The sequence below is a fragment of the Neomonachus schauinslandi genome, chromosome 1 (genome assembly GCF_002201575.2).
Source record: "Neomonachus schauinslandi chromosome 1, ASM220157v2, whole genome shotgun sequence".
In the NCBI taxonomy this organism is placed as follows: domain Eukaryota; kingdom Metazoa; phylum Chordata; class Mammalia; order Carnivora; family Phocidae; genus Neomonachus; species Neomonachus schauinslandi.
Window position 1 is genome coordinate 157,597,395 of NC_058403.1, and position 20,124 is coordinate 157,617,518.

Sequence of the window (20,124 nt, forward strand, 5' to 3'; positions counted from 1 at the left end):
GCATGGATAAAAGGTGGAGCTTTCCTACAAAGAAATAACACGCAGTGGTCAAAAAGAATCACCTAGATATGTACAGAGATAGCAGTATCTCTGTCTAGATAAATATATGCTAAATAGATACATAGATCGGTATCTCTATTTCCTAGGAAGAACAGATGTCAGAAACATAATACAGAAGGAAGGAGGCAAGTGGGAGTGAAGCAATAATATGGGACAATTTGTATAAACTAACAAATATATATACTATCCGGGGACACACACATGGGTCAAAGTGTATAAAATAGAAGGACACATAAGGAATTCATGAAAGTAATTGCAGGGAGTCGAGGAGGGAAATGGGACTAGAGCTCTTCAGCTTGCTGTCAGCATGAAGTACGAGTGACACATCTTAGTGGTCAGTTTCAGGGTGGGAACACAGGTGGTTCTGATGTCATTTGATTCCCCATACCTTTGGTGATGGTTTTCATTTCTCTAAAAAACAAGTGGGTAAGAATGGAGTCCCCAGGATCCATGTGGTGGTCTCTTCTGCAGTCGCAGAGGTGGTGCCGGGGTCTGTACCAGCAGGGGAGGTGCTGGCTGCCCCCAGGGGCCCACACTGCTCCCTCCTAGGGCAGAGTCCCGAGTTTGGCTTTTTGTGTGAGAGGCAATTAATGCATTAGGCTGGGGTGGGGTGGGGGGATGCCTTATCTGTACCCGGCCTAGCTCGAAGAAGAGGGAGAAATAAGAGCAGCCAAATTGAAACCTTATTAAACAAAATTGGTTAGGTCTGATGGAGCCAAACCTAGACTGATCTTTAAAAGCTTATTTCATTTTTCCCCCTCCGGTCTGAACCTCTTTGAATTGAAGTAACTGATCCTGCTGTAAGCTTATTAGTGTCAAACCTTGTGTGTTTCTTTTCCTCTCCGATTTACATTTTATTAAGTAATGATGAAGTTGCAAGGCCCCGACCCTCGCCTTTGGCACAGCCAGGAGCTTCCAGGCTCATTAGTGGAACGAAAATGGATAATAGAGGTCCAATCTCATTACAGCCAGGACCATTATTACAAAAATCTCTGCACATCAGAAAAACTGCTAAGCGCAGGCTATTGTCCACTTCTTTGAAGCATCTGTTGATTCCGTAGAATGCCGGGAGGACCCTAAACACTGTTGTTCCTTTGCAGTGTATTCTGATGTCGCTGGGCCTCTCCTTTCTTACCCCGCAGAAGGAATGCTGCCAAAGAACTCCCCGCGTGTGAGTGAACCTCACTACAGTGCTTGTAACTCATTTGGATTTCCATGGTGGAGTAGATGTGTTTTTATGGCATGATATAGTAAAAGAATTTGGGTTTTCATGGTGGGCAGATCTGGATGCTGTGGATAAATGTCTTAACCTCTGGGACCTCAGTTACCTTGTCTATAAAATGAGATCATTGTTAGCCACCTAAAAGTTTGCTCATGTCTGTAGAGCGTCATCACGTGTAGGTATCTGACCAATGTTGAGGGTCTCTCTGTATAGGTCATGGGGTAAAATCATGGAATCCAGCATTAGCTGGGTACCACTATTCCACGCAAGGTGCTGTGAAGAGCAGAGATGAACGCTTTATGATTTCCACCTTGAGCCACTTCTTTTGGAGGTTTTCAGTAGTCTCCAAAACAGAGACCAGGTCCTTCTGAGTATAGTACCCTACAGAGTCCTCAGGATGCTGGAGAACTATGCTTCAGATGCTCAGAAGACCAGAAGGGGTATCTGAGTGTGTCAGGCCTGGGAGTGCACAGAGGGTTCCTTTGCCCGCTCATCTACTCCATCAGCAGACATTTTCTGAGTGTCTGTCCTGTGCTGAGCACTGCGCTACCCGAACACAGACATGATGGCAGCTAGGAGGGAGCAAAGCAGTTGAGAAGTTGGCTCTGAAGCTGTCTGCTGTGCTTGGCCAGGAGGAGGCCGTTGCTCACCATGGCCAGGGCAGCCATAGTGGCCTGGGCAGGGGAGGGAGGGCCTGAGCTGTGTCTGTCCCCACCACTCCCAAGTCTCGGCTTCCTTCTACCCCTGAGCAGGGTCCCTTCACAGTGGAGTCTTCCCTCTGCCCCTTCCCTGGAGCCATCTTTCTGGTTCTCACCACATGGGCATCCACATCGATGGTCCTCCAGACCTGGAGCAGCCTGGCGCTCTGCTCCCAGCGCCCAGCGCCCACCACCCGGGCACGGTTTCTGCTTAGCTGGTCCAGAGACCAGCCGTGGGATGTCAGGCCTGCCTTGCAGTCCCTGTACTCATTGTCCCAAGTCTCAGCCTATTTGCTTTGTGACCTTGGAGACATCAAAAACCTCTGTTTCTTCATCCCTAAAATTAAATGTAAAAATATTGACCTGCCTTGTAGGGTTTTCATGAAGAATAACTGACCCAGATGATGATAAAGCCTCTTTGTTAGTCAGAAAGGGCCAAATTGCTTAGCAAGCACAAACTTGAGTTTTAAAAATTGTTTGCTTGCTTGATGTATTCCTTCCTCCCTCTCTCTGTGGGTCCATCCTCCCTTTCCCAGAAGTGCTTGGTGCCAGAAAGAGGGGAAGGACAAGAGGAAGAGACTTGGCAGCCACCATCCCCTCTCTGACTTGAGCTCAGGGCATGGGCCTGCCTGGCGGTCCCACGCAGAGCCACCTCCCTGCTCTGCCACCTGCCTTCTCTGCCACCATCCTAACTGCGCCCCACCAGAGAAACCTGCGTTCCTCGGAGAGGCTTGGAAGGCTCCTTCCCCTGGGTTGTCTGGAACCTCCCAACTCCTAGCTAGCCTCAGGGCCAGCCCTGCTCTCACGGCCAGCCCTGCTCTCACGGCATGGCTATGTACCTCCATGCGCCTTTGTAGATGTATACATCCCAGACCCAGACTGGAACTCCCTGGGGGCAGGGACAGTACTGCACCCATCCATGGCTGCATTCATTCATTCCACAAATAGGTGTCGAGGGCCTCTATATGTCTGCGCTGGGCACTGAAGATAGAAACAAAAGTTAAAGAAAATAAAAATAAAGCCCTCGCCCTCGTGGAGGTTACATTCCAGTGTGGGAGGGACAGTCAGTAAGCAAATATATGATATGTCACGTAGCGATGAGTGCTATGAAGAAGAATAAAACAAAGAAAAGAAGATAGGTATGGGGAGCTCTTACTGTGGAGTCAAGGATGGGTTCTGATAAAGAAACATTTGAGTGGATAGGAAGTAAACAAGGGAAAGAGAAATAGAGCATCTGGGGAAGGAGCATCCCAGTCAAAGGCCCTGAGGTAGGAGCACACTTGGCATGTTTCAGGAGCAAGAAGTAAGAAGGCTCATGTGACTGAAGTGACGTGAATAGGGGCTGCAGGGGAATTGTAACAAATAAAGTCAGAGAAATGACAGGGGCCAACTGTAGGACCTTGGGGTCCCAGCAAGGATGTTAGTTATATAGTAAAGGGCTTGGAGGCGAAAGTGCAGAGTCATATCTTATGTATAAGCTGCTCTGTGGAGAACAGGCTGCAGGGAAATGGGCAGTAATAAAAGCCAGGTGGGCCTGGGAGCAGGGTGGGCAGTGGTTGCAGAAGGGCTCGGGCACTGGCTCTGTTGAGAAGGCGAAGTCTGCTAGAGCGCCCGATGGCTGGGTACGTGTGCGAGAGAACAAGAAGAGCCAAGGTGGAACCCGCAGTTTTCACACGAGCAGCCGGAAGCACACAGCTGCCACTTCTGAGACAGACAGATGGAAGGAGAGGAGTCTCAGATGTGGTAGGCTGGAGGTGGAAACCTGGTAGACCTCCAGGGGGAAAGGCCAGAGGCAGTTAGGTGCGTGAGCCTTCTTTGTCCAGCCCCCAGCCTCCGCCTCTCCTGGAGCTGCGATCTCTGTGCGCACCTGCTGCCGGCCGCCTCACGGACCTCTCCCAGGCACAGATCTCTCAGCGGCCCCTCCTCCCTGCAGTGCAAGGCTGTCCCTCCAGCCGGAGCCTGGGGGTCCGTCCTCGTGTGCCAGGGTCTCCCTTGTCCCCGCATCCGGTCTACCAGTACACCCCAGCCTTGTACTGCACAAAGAACTCTCAGAGTTCCTCCCTTGCTGCTTTCCCTCTTTCCCTTCTTATTTCGCCACACCATGTAGCCAAAGTGACCTTGTCAAAGCATGTGAGAGCAGGTGACATTCCTCTGCTCAACCCCAGGCCACCACAACCACCGGGGGCTTCTGTTGTCCTCATGGTGAAGGTGGTGGGCCCATGTCTCCAACCTGATGCCACTGCCCTTGGCCCCCACCCCGCCAGCCAGCCCACCACCTTTCAATCCCTCAAACAGGCCACATTCTTTCCCACCTCAGAGCCTCAGACCTGCTCTGCTCTTCCCTCTGCCTGGAGCCCCTGTGGCTGGTTTCTTCTACTCCCTCTGGTCTCAGCTTTAGCGCCACCTCCTCAGGGAAGCCCTCCCTGATGACCCAGGAAGGATTGCGTCACCCAGTTATTCTATCCCATAGCACCTCTCCATGGTTTTGTAATCTGCATTTCTTAGTTGATTTTATAAGCTCCCCCTGCCCCGACCCCCAGCAGTAGACTCCAGAGTCTGTTCTGCTCGCCTGTATCACTCCGGGGCCTGGGCCTGGTACATGAGAGAAACTTGATAAATACGTGTTGAGTGAATGTACATATACTGCCTCTGCCACTCAACTTGGATATTAGTAAATATGAGTGAGTTGTTGAGTAGATGGATGGACTCTCTCAAAGTTGGCCAGTGAATGAAAGGAAAGCCTGTTTTTTTCCCATTCTGGAATTGGCATAACTACTTCCCGCATTTCGGTGTCCTAGATGGGCTCTCACATTCTTAAAGGCCATCTTGAAGAATGTGGGCTTGTCCGCGAGCCTGCGTGCTGCTGCCGCCGCCGCCGCTGCACACACCCACGAGAGCCCACAGTCGTGCCACGCCACCCTGTCCCTGTCTTATCTGTTTCACAATTTCCTGTCTGGGCCCTTGAAATCTTGATTTGCACAGTTATTTGTCTTTCTGCTCTTCACAGTGCCCTCTTAAAGCACTCTTTATTATTTCAGTCCTAAGAACACAAGCCCCGTTGAAAGGAACATGCTTTTAATGAAGCCTGCTTGGAGATGGGCTTGATGGTGGGGCGTGGGGGCCGTCAGGGTGGTGAGGGCCCTGCGCCTCTGTCCCAGCGAGCATCCTGAACACCAGGAGCTCGCTCAGGCCCCAGCCGCTCCGGAATCTCCACTCCATGCTTTCTTTGCCATGGGGGGCATTTCTCTTCCAGAATCAGATGCAGCCATTCTCTTTGGATGGGCTGGATGTTTAGCTGGGTCTGCCATAAACAGCGTCTGTCAGCCAGCCTCTGCACTAGGCACCAAGGTACAGCAGTAGGAACCTGGATTTATTTTTTTTTTTAGATTTTATTTATTTATTTGATAGAGAGAGGGAACACAAGCAGGGGGAGTGGGAGAGGGAGAAGCAGGCCTCCCGCTGAGCAGGGAGCCAGATGCGGGGCTTGATCCCAGGACCCTGGGATCATGACCTGAGCCGAAGGCAGACGCTTAACGACTGAGCCACCCAGGTGCCCCGGAACCTGGATTTAAAAGGGGAAATACACAAGTTTGATAGGCAAAAATTAAGAAATCTGGCCATGCCAGACACTGGAGAAGAACCGGATCCACTGAGAGTCTCTGGCCTGTGGGTGGAAGCGTACCTTGGTACTTTATCTAGCAGACATGAGCCCTCACTTGCTCCTGACCCAGCAGTTCTGGTCCAGGGCCCGCATCTTCCAGAACCCTCCCTGCACTGTGCATCAGGCGGGAGTCTTGTTTGAGAGGGAATTCATTGCATCGTTTTCCAGGGAAAAATTGGAAATGACCCATGTGCGCATCAGTAGGAGGCTGAATGGGGGTCTGTGTGTGCCGTGCGACATACAGCATCAGCAACAAATGAGCTGCAGGTGTAGGCAGCACGGGCAAGAACTCTAAAGTTCAAACACTCAGAAAACAAAGTATTGGTTAGGCATATGTACTACATATGTAGTGAGCCTCCGCACAACCATGTACACGTATATATATAAAAAGAAAGGAGTGCCACACACCAAATTCAAGAGAGTGGTTGCCTCCAGCTGGGGGGCAGGCAGGAGCACTAGATGGGGAAGGAGCACAGAAGGAGAGTGAAGTTATTGGTAATGTTTTAGTTCTCAGGGTGAATGATGGGGCCATGGATATTTACCCTATCGTAATTTAACTCAGTAGGTACGAGGAGGCACAGACTGGCAGAACCATAAAGCAGCAATGGCAACACAGGAAGTCAGGTTCAGAGCAACCCAAGGAGAGTAACCAGCTCGGTCTGGAGTGAGCAGGAAGCCGTTTCAGGAGGTCCTCTGACATGAACAGGAATTTTAGGTGGAAGAAGTCCCAGGGAGAAGGGTCCTCACAGGCAAAACAAATATGTGGTTCTGTATGTAGGGAATTGTTCAAGCTTCCCCTGGTTGTGGCTTCACGTGTTGGGGCAGGCCATGTGGTGGGAGGCTCCAGGGAAGGCCATGTGGAGAAGCCAGGCAAGCAGAAGTCCTTGGTGGGGCAGCAGAGGGGACGTCAGGAGGTGCAAGAGCCCCTACCCTCCCTGAGCAGCTTACCCAGTGTGGGGGTGGGGGGGTGGCGGCCAGCGGGCTGATTCCCCATAGAATTTCACATGACCAAAGGATCTTCCTGCTCACAACAGCTACACCCAAAAGGTTTGAAAGTGGTGATGTGCAAGAGGGGAGCCCGTGTAGAAGTCAGTGCCAAGGAATTGCATCATCCGACATGTGTTTTAGAAAGCTGGCCTGGAGAAGGGAGATTGGTGGGGTGGGGGCCAGAGGACAGCTCACCCGGCGGCTACAGGCCTTGGGGGGAAGAGCTGTGATTCGGGGCCTGCCTCGCTGGGCAGACGCTTAGTGTAAGATAATATTCTCCAGTTACTCTGAGGTGCATTCCTGAAAATCTTAGTTTCCCATTGCCCTTGTAGACCATTTCAGAGATGTTTTATGTTTCTCTTTGATTGATCTTAGCTGTGGCTTTTGACACCGCACTTCTCACTTTCTCTGCCCCCTGACCTCTTGGTTAGGTAGTTAATGATCTTTAAACAAACACTTGACTATTATGGCTCTCCAAGAAAGGGCCTGGCCTCCTGCACCCGGAGCCGCTCAGCATTCTCTTTATCCAGGGAGAAAACGAGTGCTCCCCACACCCGGGCTTTGCAGATGGGGATGCTTGCAACCTGAAGGCCAAAGTGTCTTTAACTTAACAAATTTTTATGAGGTTTTCTGAAATACATTACCCATTTCTTTGCTGCGCTAAACGTGATCTCATCTCCTCTCTGACAGTGGATCTTAGTAGGAATGTTCATTGATTTCGTGAACGTTTATTAGAGCCTTTCCTATGTCTGTTCCTGATTTATAAACTGTGGGTACAGAAATCTGCCTGGTGTAGTAGTTGGTGTGGTGGTTTCCAAACAGAGATAAGATCCGGTTACTCCTTTGCCTAAACTCCTCTGCGACTTCCGGCCTGCCCTCTCCTCCCTGCCCTCCCTGCTGCAGCCCTCCCGCCTCTTTGTTTATTTCTCAGACCCACGGAGCCTCCATCCTCGGCCTATACATTCATTAGCTCCCCTGTTCAGAACTATCTTTTTCTGGACCTTCACATAACTTCTTATAATTAGGTCTTAGCTGAGTCATCACCTCGAGAAAAGCCTTCCCTGACCACCGCTCTAAAAAGCCAGACCTCCCCCCACACCCTAGGCCTTCTCTATATGTTATATACGGTATACATATTACATGTAATATAGTACTTTATATATAATAATGTATATGATTATGTTATGTATTTATACGCAAAGTCTTACATATTAATTCCCTCAGTACAAACTTAGTTAATGTTAAATGTATTTGTAGTTTTGTTGCCGTTTCTCACTCTATTCCTACCCCCAGAACAGTCCCTGGCACACTGCAGTCCCTCAGTGTGACCTGCCCTGGAGAAGCCCAAGCCCACAGGCTAGCAGGCAGATTGGTGCAGAATAGGCAGTGACAGCAGAGCAGGCTGTGTATGACTCAGAGGGGCTGGGGTAGCACCAAAGAGAGAGGGACAGATCCTGCCCACTGGGGGTCAGGGTAGACTTTCTAGAGCAGTGGGGTTTGGCCTGGGCTTTCAAGGACAGATGGCCATAGCTTGGCAGTCTGAGGACTAGGGAGCCATCTTGCGTATGGTGACAAGCCTCTACAGAGGGCTCAAGGCAAGAAAGTGCTGGAATGGAGTCTGGGGTGGAGTAGCGACTAGGATGGAGGGAGCTAAGGTAGCTCAGGATTTGGCTGCCGTGACCACCGCCCACATCCTGGACCAGGGTGCCCTGTGGGCCTTGTGTTTGCAGGATGGAGCTTACTCTGGCCAAGGGGAGTCTGAGCGCCCCAGAGCTCCTCTGGGTTGCCTTGCCAGGGGCCAAGTGAGTATTGGCAGTACTGGGATAGGGACTTCTCCAGCTGGAGCCCTTCCCCCCAGCCTCAAGGCTCTTTGTTTCATGAGCTTTCTCTTTTGCTACCCACCAGGTGGTGAAGAAGGTGAAGTCCATGCAGATGTTTCACATGCCTGTCACCTCAGCCATGCAGGGAGACCGACTGGGCATCTGCGTCACCCAGTTTGACCCCAAGCTACTGGAGCGTGGCCTGGTGTGTGCCCCTGAGTCCCTGCACACTGTCCACGCAGCCATCATCTCTGTGGAGAAGATCCCGTATTTCCGGGGGCCCCTGCAGACCAAAGCCAAGTTCCACATCACGGTGGGCCATGAGACAGTCATGGGCCGGTTGATGTTCTTCAGCCCTGCCCCTGATAGCTTTGACCATGAGCCTGTGCTGGACTCCTTCGACTTCTCTCGAGAATACCTCTTCCAGGAGCAGTACCTAGATAAGGATTTGGCACCAGTGGCGACAGACAGTGATGAGGCTAACAAGAAGACGGGCCAGGCTACAGAAGGCCGCTGCCCTCGGCAGCAGTGGGCCCTCGTGGAATTTGAGAAGCCTGTCACCTGCCCTCGGCTGTGCCTGGTGATTGGCTCCAGGCTAGATGCGGACATTCATGCCAACATGTGCCGACTGGCCTTCCATGGTGTCCTGCTCCATGGGCTGGAGGACAAGGACTATGCTGAGAGCTTCTTGCCCAGGCTGAAAGTGTATAAGCTCAAGCACAAACATGGCCTTGTAGAACGGGTAAGCAGTCCCTCCACCCATCATCCTTCCTTGTCGGGCTCTGGTAGCCGGGATGGACACAGCTGGAGTCTGTGATGAGAACCAGGAAGACCTCAGAGGCTTCTGGTCCCAACTTCTGACATTTTAAAACAAGGAAACTGAGGCCCAGAGTGGCTGAGTGGCCTGAGTTCTGCTAACCCTCAGTCACACAGTGGGGCCTGAACCAAGGCAGGGGAGCCCCACTGCACCTGCTCCCATCCCTGCCCTCTACTCTGGTGGTGGAGGTGGCCTGTGTAGGGCAGAGCAGCCCTGGTCCCTCACACAAACTGGTTTCAGACAGCAGCATTTCACCTGGGCCAGAAGCCAGCAGTATCAGGGGCCTCCTTGAGCTTCAGATAAGAGGCCGGGCCTTGCACCTCACAGCCTGATGAGCAGGCCCTCGCTCTCGTGGCCTCAGTGGGGGCTGAGCCTCCATTAGGCAGGGTGGCTGCTGGGTCATATCAACAGATATGCCAGTCATATCGACAGAGGGAGCATAGCTGGTCAATGCAGAGCAGGCCTGGCCAAGCGTGTCCTCAGCCTGTGGGGTGGGGGAAGTGGGGAGTGATGGTGGCAGGGTGCCAGAGGGCAAGAGGTGGGAAGGTACAGGAAGGTGACAGAGTGGGAGGGGCCAGGCTGCTGGCTTCCTCGGGTGCCTGGCATCATCACCAGATGCAGGTCTTTAGACATGGGTGAGCCAGTCTGGTTCACAGGCCTTTCATGAGAGTGGGCAGTTGCGGTAGCCTAGAGCCTAAAGGGGTCCTGAAGTCCTGGGATTACCTTCTGTCAGGTGCCCCCCCTCCTTTGTCTTATCACTGTAGGTCTCAGTGGGAATCCCTGCCTCCTGGGCCTTGTAGAGATGGGTGGAGAATGTCCAAACGTCTGTCCAAACCTCACTCCCTGATGTGGGCCCCTGCAGGGCAGGGGTGGCTGTGAGTGGTCTTGGGACTCGTCTCTGAGCCGGGTGAGCATGGCTGTGCTAAGACCTCAGTGTTGGGAAGCTCAGGTTCCAGTGGGGTCTGCCCTGAGGTCCTCAGCAGGACTGCGGTTCTGTTCCTTAGACAGCAGGATGAGGGTTACCCCTCCCGGTGCAGCACCCTGCCCAAGTCAGCATAGGCTCCAGCATGGGGTCTGACCCTTACCGAGCAGGCACTCAGGAGAAAGTGTCAGGGCCTTGGGTACCAGCCAGGGTCAGGGTTTCCACTGCCACCGCCCACCCTGTCTCCTTCCCCTCTCTCAGATCCCCATGTTTCTTCTCTGGAACTCTGTCACTGCAGGAACTCCCACTCTCCTCCTCCTTGTCTCAGGATTCTTCCTGGTGCTCAGGCCCGATTCCCTTCCTCTCCTGACTGTATCTAGACCTGCCCTCTGAGGGGGAATCAGTAGAAGTTTCTTACTTACCCCCTCACAGTCCATCCAAAACTCAGGATCCTCAGCTCTGTAATCTCAGGCCTTCCACTTTGAGGCCAACCTTGCCCGCTCAGCTGGACAGGCTTGGTCACCCTGCGCTGCGGCGGGAGTCCTGGAACTGGAGCCATGTCTGTGTCGTGTCCCGCCCCCCCCCCCCACTGCTGTTTGCTGTCTGTCCCTCTGTGAATGTTGGCTTCCTCCTCTGCAGAGCAGCAGCCTAAACTCCCAGGGCTGCCAGGAGGGCTTATGGGCCAATCATGGGGGCCACTCAAAGGCTCCATCAGCCGGGGGCCAGCCCTGAGATGCTGATTGAAGACGAAGGTGATAAAGTGCACGTCACTCGTTTGTCTCGCTTGATTTATTAGCAGTATTATGAAGCATAATTATTCTCTGGTGAAATATCTGTCATGGAGTAATGTCCCACTTGATGAGTTCACAGGTCTAATTGCCCCACACAGGCCTGTTGGTGGTGGAGCAGCAGTTACTTCCTTCGAGAATGAGGAGTGTGGGTTTGTGAGGAGCAAGTAAACATACTATCGAATGCCTCTTGCCTCCTAAGGGCAGTGGGGAGAGCCAAGGAGATGTGCTGACCCAAACCATACCACCAATCTAGGGCATCCCTGGGGCCACCGGCCCTTTCCTCCTCAGTCCAGGGAGGCCAGAAGTGGAGGCACAAGAGCCCCAGACTTGCAGTCGACAGATCCCACCTAGACATCCTGAGCAGAAAGGCTCCCTTCAACCAGGGACTGCTTCAGACAGGGCTGTGGAGGTGTGTGGAGGGGTCCTGAGACTGGGATCCTGTAAGGTAGGAAAGGGCACGGTACCTAGGGTCCCCCTACCAGCCGCTTAAGGCCCTAGCTGAATGGACACCTGTCCTGTGCCACAGAGTCCCTTCTGGGCCCAGGGGCAGGAATACACCTGCCTCCTGCCTCCCTCCACCCCATCCCTACTCTATTTACTCAGCACCTACTGTGTGCCATTACTAGTTGCATACATTGTTTTGAATCCTTATAAAAATTCAATGAGGAGGTTACTACTTTTCCTATGTACTTTTTTTGAAATTATTAAATAGATCACTTTCTTCCTCCTAAAATTATATGTAAATATTTGGGAAAAGTAATATATGTGCATGGTAAAAAATAATTCAAACAACACAAAATTACTCAAAAAAAAAAAAAGCTAGTTTTATTCCTACTCTGAACTCGGGCCATCAGGACCCCTCTGCAAAGGGAGCCACACTGGAAACCAGCTCAAGAGATGTGAAGCAACCTACCCGAGGTCACAGGATGGTCAAGTCAGGATTTGAACCCAGCACTGACTGGCCTCTGAGCCGATATCTTTCCAGCATGTCTGGTAGATTCTTGCCCAGTGAGTTGAGAGGCTGGCATGCTCTCAAGAAGCTGGAGTATCCTTGGCAGGAGACTTTTCTTCCTAGTCAGGTTGATAAGCATTGAACTTGGGATCACATAGACTGGGCTCAAACCCTTAGCTGTGCCATGTAACAACTGTATGCCTTGGGGAGCCATTTTATTTCAACAGCCTCATTCATTTGAGGAACAGTCTCCACCTCACAGGTGAAGTGGCTTCATATGTAAGAGTTGAGTCTAACTCAGGGGAAGCAGGAAGGAGATTTCCTAGTACAGCTCACGAGTAGAAGGCCAGACTTACTCCAACGGGCAGCCCCATTTGCCTTGAGCAGGACCCAGAGTACACAGAGATTTTCAGATCACTTGGTTGGCCACAGTCTTTGCCATGTGGCGGACTGGTCAAACGTGCAGGCCTGGGCTTCAGTCCCAGCCTGACCACCTCCTAGTGTGGATATGTGGGCAGATCCAGGGAATTTCTCAGCACTGCGCCAAGGGGTGGGAGCTCAGCTTGGGCCTCTAAGACATCCTCCATTTATAAACAAGGAAGGCCCAGCCCTATATGGATATGTGTTGAATGGACACTTTCCATCTGGACAGACTTAAGGCATATAGTCCTTCTGAGCCCATTGCCTAAAAGACATTATTCATTCATATATCCAGATGTTTACTTAGCTCCTGTGTGTGCTGGGGATATAGCAAGGCAGACAGAGTTCTTGTTCTCATGGGGGAGGCTGACAAGGAACAGTACCTTAGATGCTTTCAGGTAGTAGTAAGTTCTAGAAAGAACGTAACAGTGAAATAAATACAAAATGCTGAGGACAGTGCATGGCACATAAGGAGGCCAGCTCTTAGCCCTCCCCGGGTTTTCTCTTACTTCTTTGCTCTGCTTCACTTACTGACACTGGAGAATGGGTCAGACTCCCCTACAGATGTAGCTTCACTCATTGGTGTCACCTACAGTGTCTGTGGCCCGTGGGCCACATCCAAGCAATTGGCCTTGCCCCAAATCTAATCATCTTTAACAAGCTTGTTTTCTCTAGATGCTTTTTTTAGCTGCTGCAATCAAACACTATTTAATTAACTTACCACCAGTAAATGGCTTTCCTTGCTTGGCTAACAAATGAACCACTTGCAAACTTACTTTGATTGTAGCCTATTCTCTCTCTCTCTCTCTCTTTTTGTTTTGTTTTGTGAAGAAATTCTGCTGTGATGAGATGTACTGCTTGAAATTGTCTCATTTTTTTTCTGTGAGCTGGGAATATTGTGATGTCAGTGTATGTTGTATTTTATTAATACAGCCAATAACGAACACAGAGCTTTGCCATGTAATTCGATAAAACAATAATCCACACCTCACTGAGCATTAAAAGTGTGACATTCGATGTCCACTTTTCCTGTTTTGACATGGTGCCTATGCACTGGTAATAAAAATGAATAAATAAAACATATGGCTGGGTGAGATGCTATGGAGTCGTCCCAGAGTTATGGTACCCAGTACCTCCTAGGTCTCTGTCACAACTGCTCAACTCTGACACTGGGGCACAAAAGCAGCCGTAGACAAGGTAGAAGCGAGAAGGTGTGGTGGGGTGCCAGTAAGACTTTATCGATGGACACTGAAATTTGAATTTCTCATAGTTTTCATACATCATGAAATATTCTTCTTTCGATGTTTTTCAGTCCATTGGAAAATAGAAGAACCATTCTTAGCTTGAAGGCCGTACAAAAACAGATGCTAGGCAGAATTTCGGCCTCTAGCTATACTGTGTCCACCCCTGATCTAAATGGTAAATAGGAGTCTTGAAACAGATTGAGCATCCTGCAAGGAAAAGTCTAATCACCACCTACAACCACAAGTACTCAACTCTGTCTGCATTCCTCAGGAATTAGGTCCTGGGAAGGGAGCTCAGGTTAATAGAAATGCTCCAGAAGTCTCACCTGAGGGGGAGAGGAAGGGAAGTGAAGGTGTTCTAAAGGGCTAGTCTTTCTAGGGAGAGGGCTTGGGAAAGGGAATTAGAGCCTGTGGTGGTGAGGGAGATGCTTAATATCCTGTTTTCAGGTAAAAATATAGAAATATGTGTCAGATTATAAACACAAAGAAAGGGAAAGAAACTATGAATGGAAATGGAAAGTGTAGCACTGCCACACACACAAAGGAAAAACTGGAATTAATTTGATTAAACCAACAAAAATGAGGGAAATAAAAACATTGGTCATAAATAATGACAAAAACAGAAGGAACAAGAGTATCAGTCATTATACTAAACATGAATGGCCAAATTCTCTTATGTAATACATAGATTGATAGATTGGATTAAAACACAAAATCCAGTTATATGCCATTTATAGGAAACACACAGTGGTAAACGAAGGTTAGGAATAAAAGAATAGACAGAGAAATGTCATGTGACTGAACAAAAAGTATGAGTGGTAATTTCAGACAAGTTAATTTGAAACAAGCTAGAATTTAAGACAAAAATACTCACCAAGATAAAGAGAGACATCATGTAATGATAAGAGGCATGGTTACGAACTTGTACCTACCAAACATATAAAAACAAAATCTGTTAGAAATCCAAAGAGAACTTGGTAAAAAATGGAGTCATAATTATAGTGGGGCACTTTAGAATGCAGATTCTGGAATTGGACAGGCCCACTAAACAACAGATAGGACACCAAGGCATAACACAATTGCTACGCTTGATTTCTAGATAGAAATAGAGAAAATACACTTTCTCCTTTTTTTCCGTGGAACATTTACAAAACTGGACATTCAGCAATAGTCATTCAAAAAATATTTGTAGAATACCTGTGTGCTGTTTTCAGGGCTGGGGATATAACAATAAGAGAAACAAAATCCCTGTCCTTGTGGGACTTAGATTCTGGTTGTACTTGTGGCCACAGAGAAAACCCTAGTAGACTTTTAAAAGTAGATAACATGAACCATTAAAATTAGAAATGAAGAATGGATATAGATATATAGATAGATGTCGTGTGTGTGTGTGTGTGTGCGCGTGTGCATTTGTTCATTCTTTCATGTGTTTGCAACTTGAAAATTTGCAAGCAGTAAGTTGCTGTTCATTTGGCTAAGACTTTTTCTCATACTGTTATATAATGTAGAACTCCTTAGTAATAACTTTTTCTCTTTTTTCAGTTTTTTTTTTTTTGTCCCTTGTTTACATCACAAAGAAAGTCTTAGATTCCCTTGAAGGTGACTTGAACACTCCTCTGTTCCGTGCTAATCTGCTTTTTGAACAGGCAGAAAATAGGGCCAAGATAGATCTTTCCAGTGGCAACAGTCTGTGACTAGGATCCATTTTTTTAATTGTATTTACTTTACCATCAGGTTCCTATTTATGGCGACTCTTGTTTTCTCTCTAGGGTACCATGTGAAGTTTCCCTTTAAGCATAGGTATTTAAAGAAAACAGTTAGGTAAAGGATCTTTCTTTGCAGGTGTGCAAAGATCTGGTAAAAGTGAAGAGGGGGTGGAGAGTGTTTCTCAGCTGGAGTGGAGCTGTGAGGCCATGCTCCAGAGGTCCCTGCATCGTAGCCACGTGCAGAGTCACAGCAGCTGCTCTTCTCTAAGTGGACCGGGCCGAGTGTCATAGGAAATGTGGCCTTTCTATGAGGACAGACACGTGCCTAGTCAGAGGGCATACAGAGGGGCCGCAGGGAGCAGGAGAGGAGCAAGGACTCTGCTGAGGTGGGAGGAGGTGGTCTGATGAGGGAAAAGTACAAAGAGCTGGTGACCTTTGAGCTATGCCTTGTGACTGGCCAGACTGACGGGATGTGGGGGTCCCAGGGCCAGGCACTGTTTCTGCAGAGGCCCAGAGGTCTGGCCCTGGGCGTTTGGAAAAGGGCCCTCAGCCTAGGGCGCCCAGCAGCTGGAGGATGGGAAGGGAGTTGCAAGGTGTAGGTGGGCCGACCACCAAAGCTACCAGCAGGGCCAATGATGCAGGGTGGGGGCTGGGGGAGGCTGGGGCTTCATTCAGATTATGCTGGAGAAATCCTTTGAGTAGGGTCAGCCGGGGCAGCCTACAGAGTGGGTGTCCACTCAAGGTCCCCAACCTTGTCCCCTCTTACCTAGCCTGCATTCCCAAGTCTCACTCTGAGCCTGGGTACCCCAGGTTGAGTCGAGTGGTCTGGCCTGACTGAAGCCACTTACTCTCTGGGGCCCTGCTTCCTCATTTGAAACAATTGCTTGGGAAAAGGTGGGGCCTCCAAGGGCTCCGTGCCGAGGACACAGAGTGCTCTGCACTGCATGCCCTGCCGTGGTCCACTTCACACCTCAGACTGCTACCACACCCCGGGGCCCTCCTTGCCTCCCTCCCTGCCTCAGTAGCTTACACAGCTCCACCCATATCATTTTCTCCTAAACAGAGGTGGTCCTGCCAGCTCTTTATTCAAAAATCCCGTTGGGCCCATCTCACGGCCAAGATAAAGACAATACTCACACCTCAGCTACCACGGCTGGCCTGCCACTAATTGTGAAGTTGGGTCTCAGGGTGTGGCAGGCCAGGGAGGCAGGCACGCAGGACCAAGGGGATGCCTCTTTGCGACCAGGCTGGAGAAAAGGAGAGGACCAAGTATGGCAGGGTCTGCAGGCCGAGGCCTTGAAGGCCCAAGGAATTCAGTCTCCAGCCTGAATGCTGGATGGTCCCCTGCACAGGTGTGAGACTTTGGGGGCGTCTCTTCCCCTCTGTGTCGTTACTGGAGAAACAGGGGTTATACTCCCTACTCCATGGACCAGTGTAAGGAGGTACATGAGTACGTATAAACGCTGAGTGCTGTACTTGGCACAGTAGGCCATTGTTAAACAGTGGCTCTCCTCATTGCTATTTACTTGGCCTTTCCTGAGGGCATAGATGCCTGGGTCCAGCTGGGGTGGTGGCAAGGTGCTGGCACCCGCGCCTCTCCTGTGGTGGGATCAGGCCAGGCAAGCCGACCATCCTGGCTCTGGCAGGCTGGCGCCGGATGGGGAAGGCCTTAGGGCTGGGCCCAGGAGCCTGCGGCATCAGCCCAACCAAGTGTAAACACGCAGACGCCACCAGCAGCGCTGGCTGGCTTTGAAGTCTAAAGTGGTGCTGCCTCCCTGCTCTTGGCCCGCCTGGCTCCATTGCTGATGGCTTGTTAAATGCACCCAGGGCACAGGAGAGCGTTCTGGCCAGGGTGCAGTCCGGCTCAGGCTCCCTGTAGTCCTTCCCGAGCAGGGGCCATCTGGCAGACCCCCGCCCTTGGAGGAAGCAGTGCTGCCATCCGCCTGGCCCCTTGGGCCACTTTGCTAACCCTTGCTGCCCCGGGCCCTTGTCCAGCAGGCCGAAGGCTGTGTCAGTTCCCAGGCCACTGGAGAAAACAGAGGTGCCCCCTGAAGCTGAGGGAGATCAGATGGCTAACCTAGTGCTCTGGCCCGGGCCCAAGTCCTCGGCCCCTCTCCTCCCTTCCAAGGTCAGCGTCTGAGAGTGGAGAGTCTTGCTCAGCTGCTGAAGCGCCTGTGAGCCTCCTTTTAAAGATTCCTTTTTTGCTCAAATACGGACACAGGGTCAAGGCAGCTTGACATGGTGGAAAGAGCTGGCCTTGGACCGGCTCAGCTTGGCCATAGGCAAGTCACTGTCTCCCTAACACCCCCTCCCCACCCCCAGAACGTGTTTCTTCTGTGAAGGAGCGGTGGTGGGGAGTTGATGAGATCACGTGTGCTGAGGGCCGAGGATGGGGTCTGGCATGAAGCAAGTGCTCAGTAAAATGGTCATCCCCTTTTTCCTCCGTGAAACTACAGCTGCCTTTGTGACCTGTGCCTTGGCACCTCCTGATGAGCTCCAGATAGACAGCTTCACCTGCGTTGGTGCCTAGGTGGTGGAGGACAGAACCAGGGAGGGAGGCTGGGGGATGCATGGGGGGAACTGGGAGGTGCAGCTTGCTACAGACGAGTGAGGGGCCTGCCCACCACTGGGACTGAGGAAGCCAGCCGCAGTGGCCTGAGAGGTGGGACAGAGGCGGGTGGATGCCTCCTTGGGTCGGTGCCTTCTGTGATGCCCAGAGCCTGGCCTGCCCTAGGCCTCCTCATTGGGCCTCTGCAACCCGCTTGACCAAAGAGATGAAAGCTGCTTTCCTTGCGTGGGTTGGCACTACAGGATTGCAGTGAAGTTGGTTGTCACTCACAGCAATCTTTCACAGAACTCCTAGCGCTCCTCACAGCAACCCTGGAGGTGGATACGTTCACCCTTGTTTTCACCGGAGAGGTCACTGAGGCTCGGAGAAGTGATGTGGCCTACCCACGGTCCCACTGTGGCTGGTGGAGGAGCCGCCCTACCTCGCAGGCCGCTCCAGGGCCCCCCTCTCCCTGCCATGGCCCTGTACTGGCGGGGAAGAAAAGGCATCCTCTGGGTGAGATGTTTCTTCTGCCACATAAGGATGGTGATACCAGAACAGCAGTATCGCAGGGACTCTTGGTGAAGTTGTCAATCCTGGTGGCCATCAAGTGCTCTGGGAGAATTACCCCCTTCTGCCTTGTTGGATTACCTTGGCGCTCCAGGCAACTTCTGAGTTCTTCCCTCGCAGGTCCCTTCCCTGGCTGCTGTCCTCAGCGAGGCCCTCACTGTGGGATGGAGAGTACGAGGGAGAGAATTGGAGTCCAGACAGCAGCCGCCGGCGCATAGTCTGGGCAGAGTTAGGTGTCCGTGTCCTTGCTTCTCTTCGCTTAGATAACTAACTCTCCACTTGAGGTTTCTGAGTATGTCTTAGTTGTTCTTGCCAACACCAACACCCCTAATCCCAGAACAGATTTTCAGAGGAAGAAACTGAGGGTCAGGGAAGTCCCTTGCCCAAGGTCGTATTGCTGGAAGAGGCAGTCCAGACTCAAACCTTCCCAGCTCTGCCTCATGCTTTAGTCCTCCTCACAGCCACTGGAGGGAGTGACTCGGGGCTCCACTGCACATTGGCCGCCCTTCTTTCCTTGATGCCACTTTTCCAATTTGAATTAGAATAGTCGCTTCAGAACTTGGGCAGTTCCCAAGCCTCATCATGGGAACCAGGCCCCGAGAGAGACCCACACATGTAATGACATAATTATGTGCACTGGCAGCCAGGTTCCCACTCAGAGGCTGGGGACAGTAGGGACTTGCCCGGCGTGTAAGCGAGGGCCTGGGCTTCCATCCGCAACCAGTGACTGCTCTTTGGGAACTCACCCTCCAGTGACTGAAGGCTCATAAATGAAGCGAAGTATTTATGCAAACAGTGAAAGTCCCCACTTAGAGCTATTGTTGTAACTGCGCTGGCCCAGGTTCAGCATTGTTCTCGAGGAGCAAGGCCCACTGAGCAAGTGCCACATGCATTGCCTTTGGTTTGACGTCACAATGATTGATTTCAAAATGAAAAGCCTCCAACTGTTCTCTGAAGGTTTTTCCTCGTTGGATGTGCTGGTGTCTGATCTCTGAGGTCTCTCTCCTTTAGCTGGAAGAGTCTATAATTTGGAGACAAGCCCAACCATTGGGCATGCACACATGTTCTAGAGATGGATAGGGCCGAGAAAATGCATTTCCTCCAGCCCCCTGCCCTCTAACACCCAGGACAAATGATGACCCCCAGTCTTCCAGAAGCTCCCCAGAAATGCTGGCCTCACTGCCTCCAGCAGGAAGGGCTACCATCCCTCTCCGTAGCCAGACTTTTAATGAGGTTTCTTGCAGCAGACATTTGTGAGTCCCCTCTTTGCACCCCACCCCCAGTAATATCTGGAGGGCTCATGTTCTGGGGATGCAGAAATGCACTTAGGCCAACTCTTGCCTTCCAGGGCCACCCCTCTTCCAATTGGGGCAGCCCATGCAGACAAGCTACAGCTGGTGGCCCACATAGGCTTTGTCCTTGCCCATTCCCAGTGCAGCCCTCTGCCGGGGGGCTCTGCGGCCCACAGGGGGCTGTGGAAGAGTGCTGTGGTCTGTCGGCAGTGTCTGCTCACTTCTGCGTGTGGCAGCCAGTGGGGCTGGGCACCCTGCCCCCTGCACGCCCCCACCCACCTTCCTGTGTGTGGTGCCGCGGGGTGGGTCCCGAGGGAGGAAGACACCCTGCCCAGGGCGTGTGGGGCAGCAGAGGCCAGGCTGACGACAGCTCAGTGTGAACCTGCCGTAACTCTCTTAACTCACTTTGTGGAT

General features: G+C 51.3%; 1 protein-coding gene across 1 annotated transcript in view; it reads left to right on the plus strand.

The window, feature by feature from the left end:
* EEFSEC (eukaryotic elongation factor, selenocysteine-tRNA specific) overlaps positions 1-20,124 on the plus strand; it is a 243,656-nt gene that overhangs the window by 171,979 nt on the left and 51,553 nt on the right. The window contains exon 5 of the mRNA XM_021695078.2: positions 8,534-9,190. Within this exon, the coding sequence (XP_021550753.2) occupies positions 8,534-9,190 (657 nt within the window). The remainder of the gene's footprint in view (positions 1-8,533; positions 9,191-20,124) is intronic.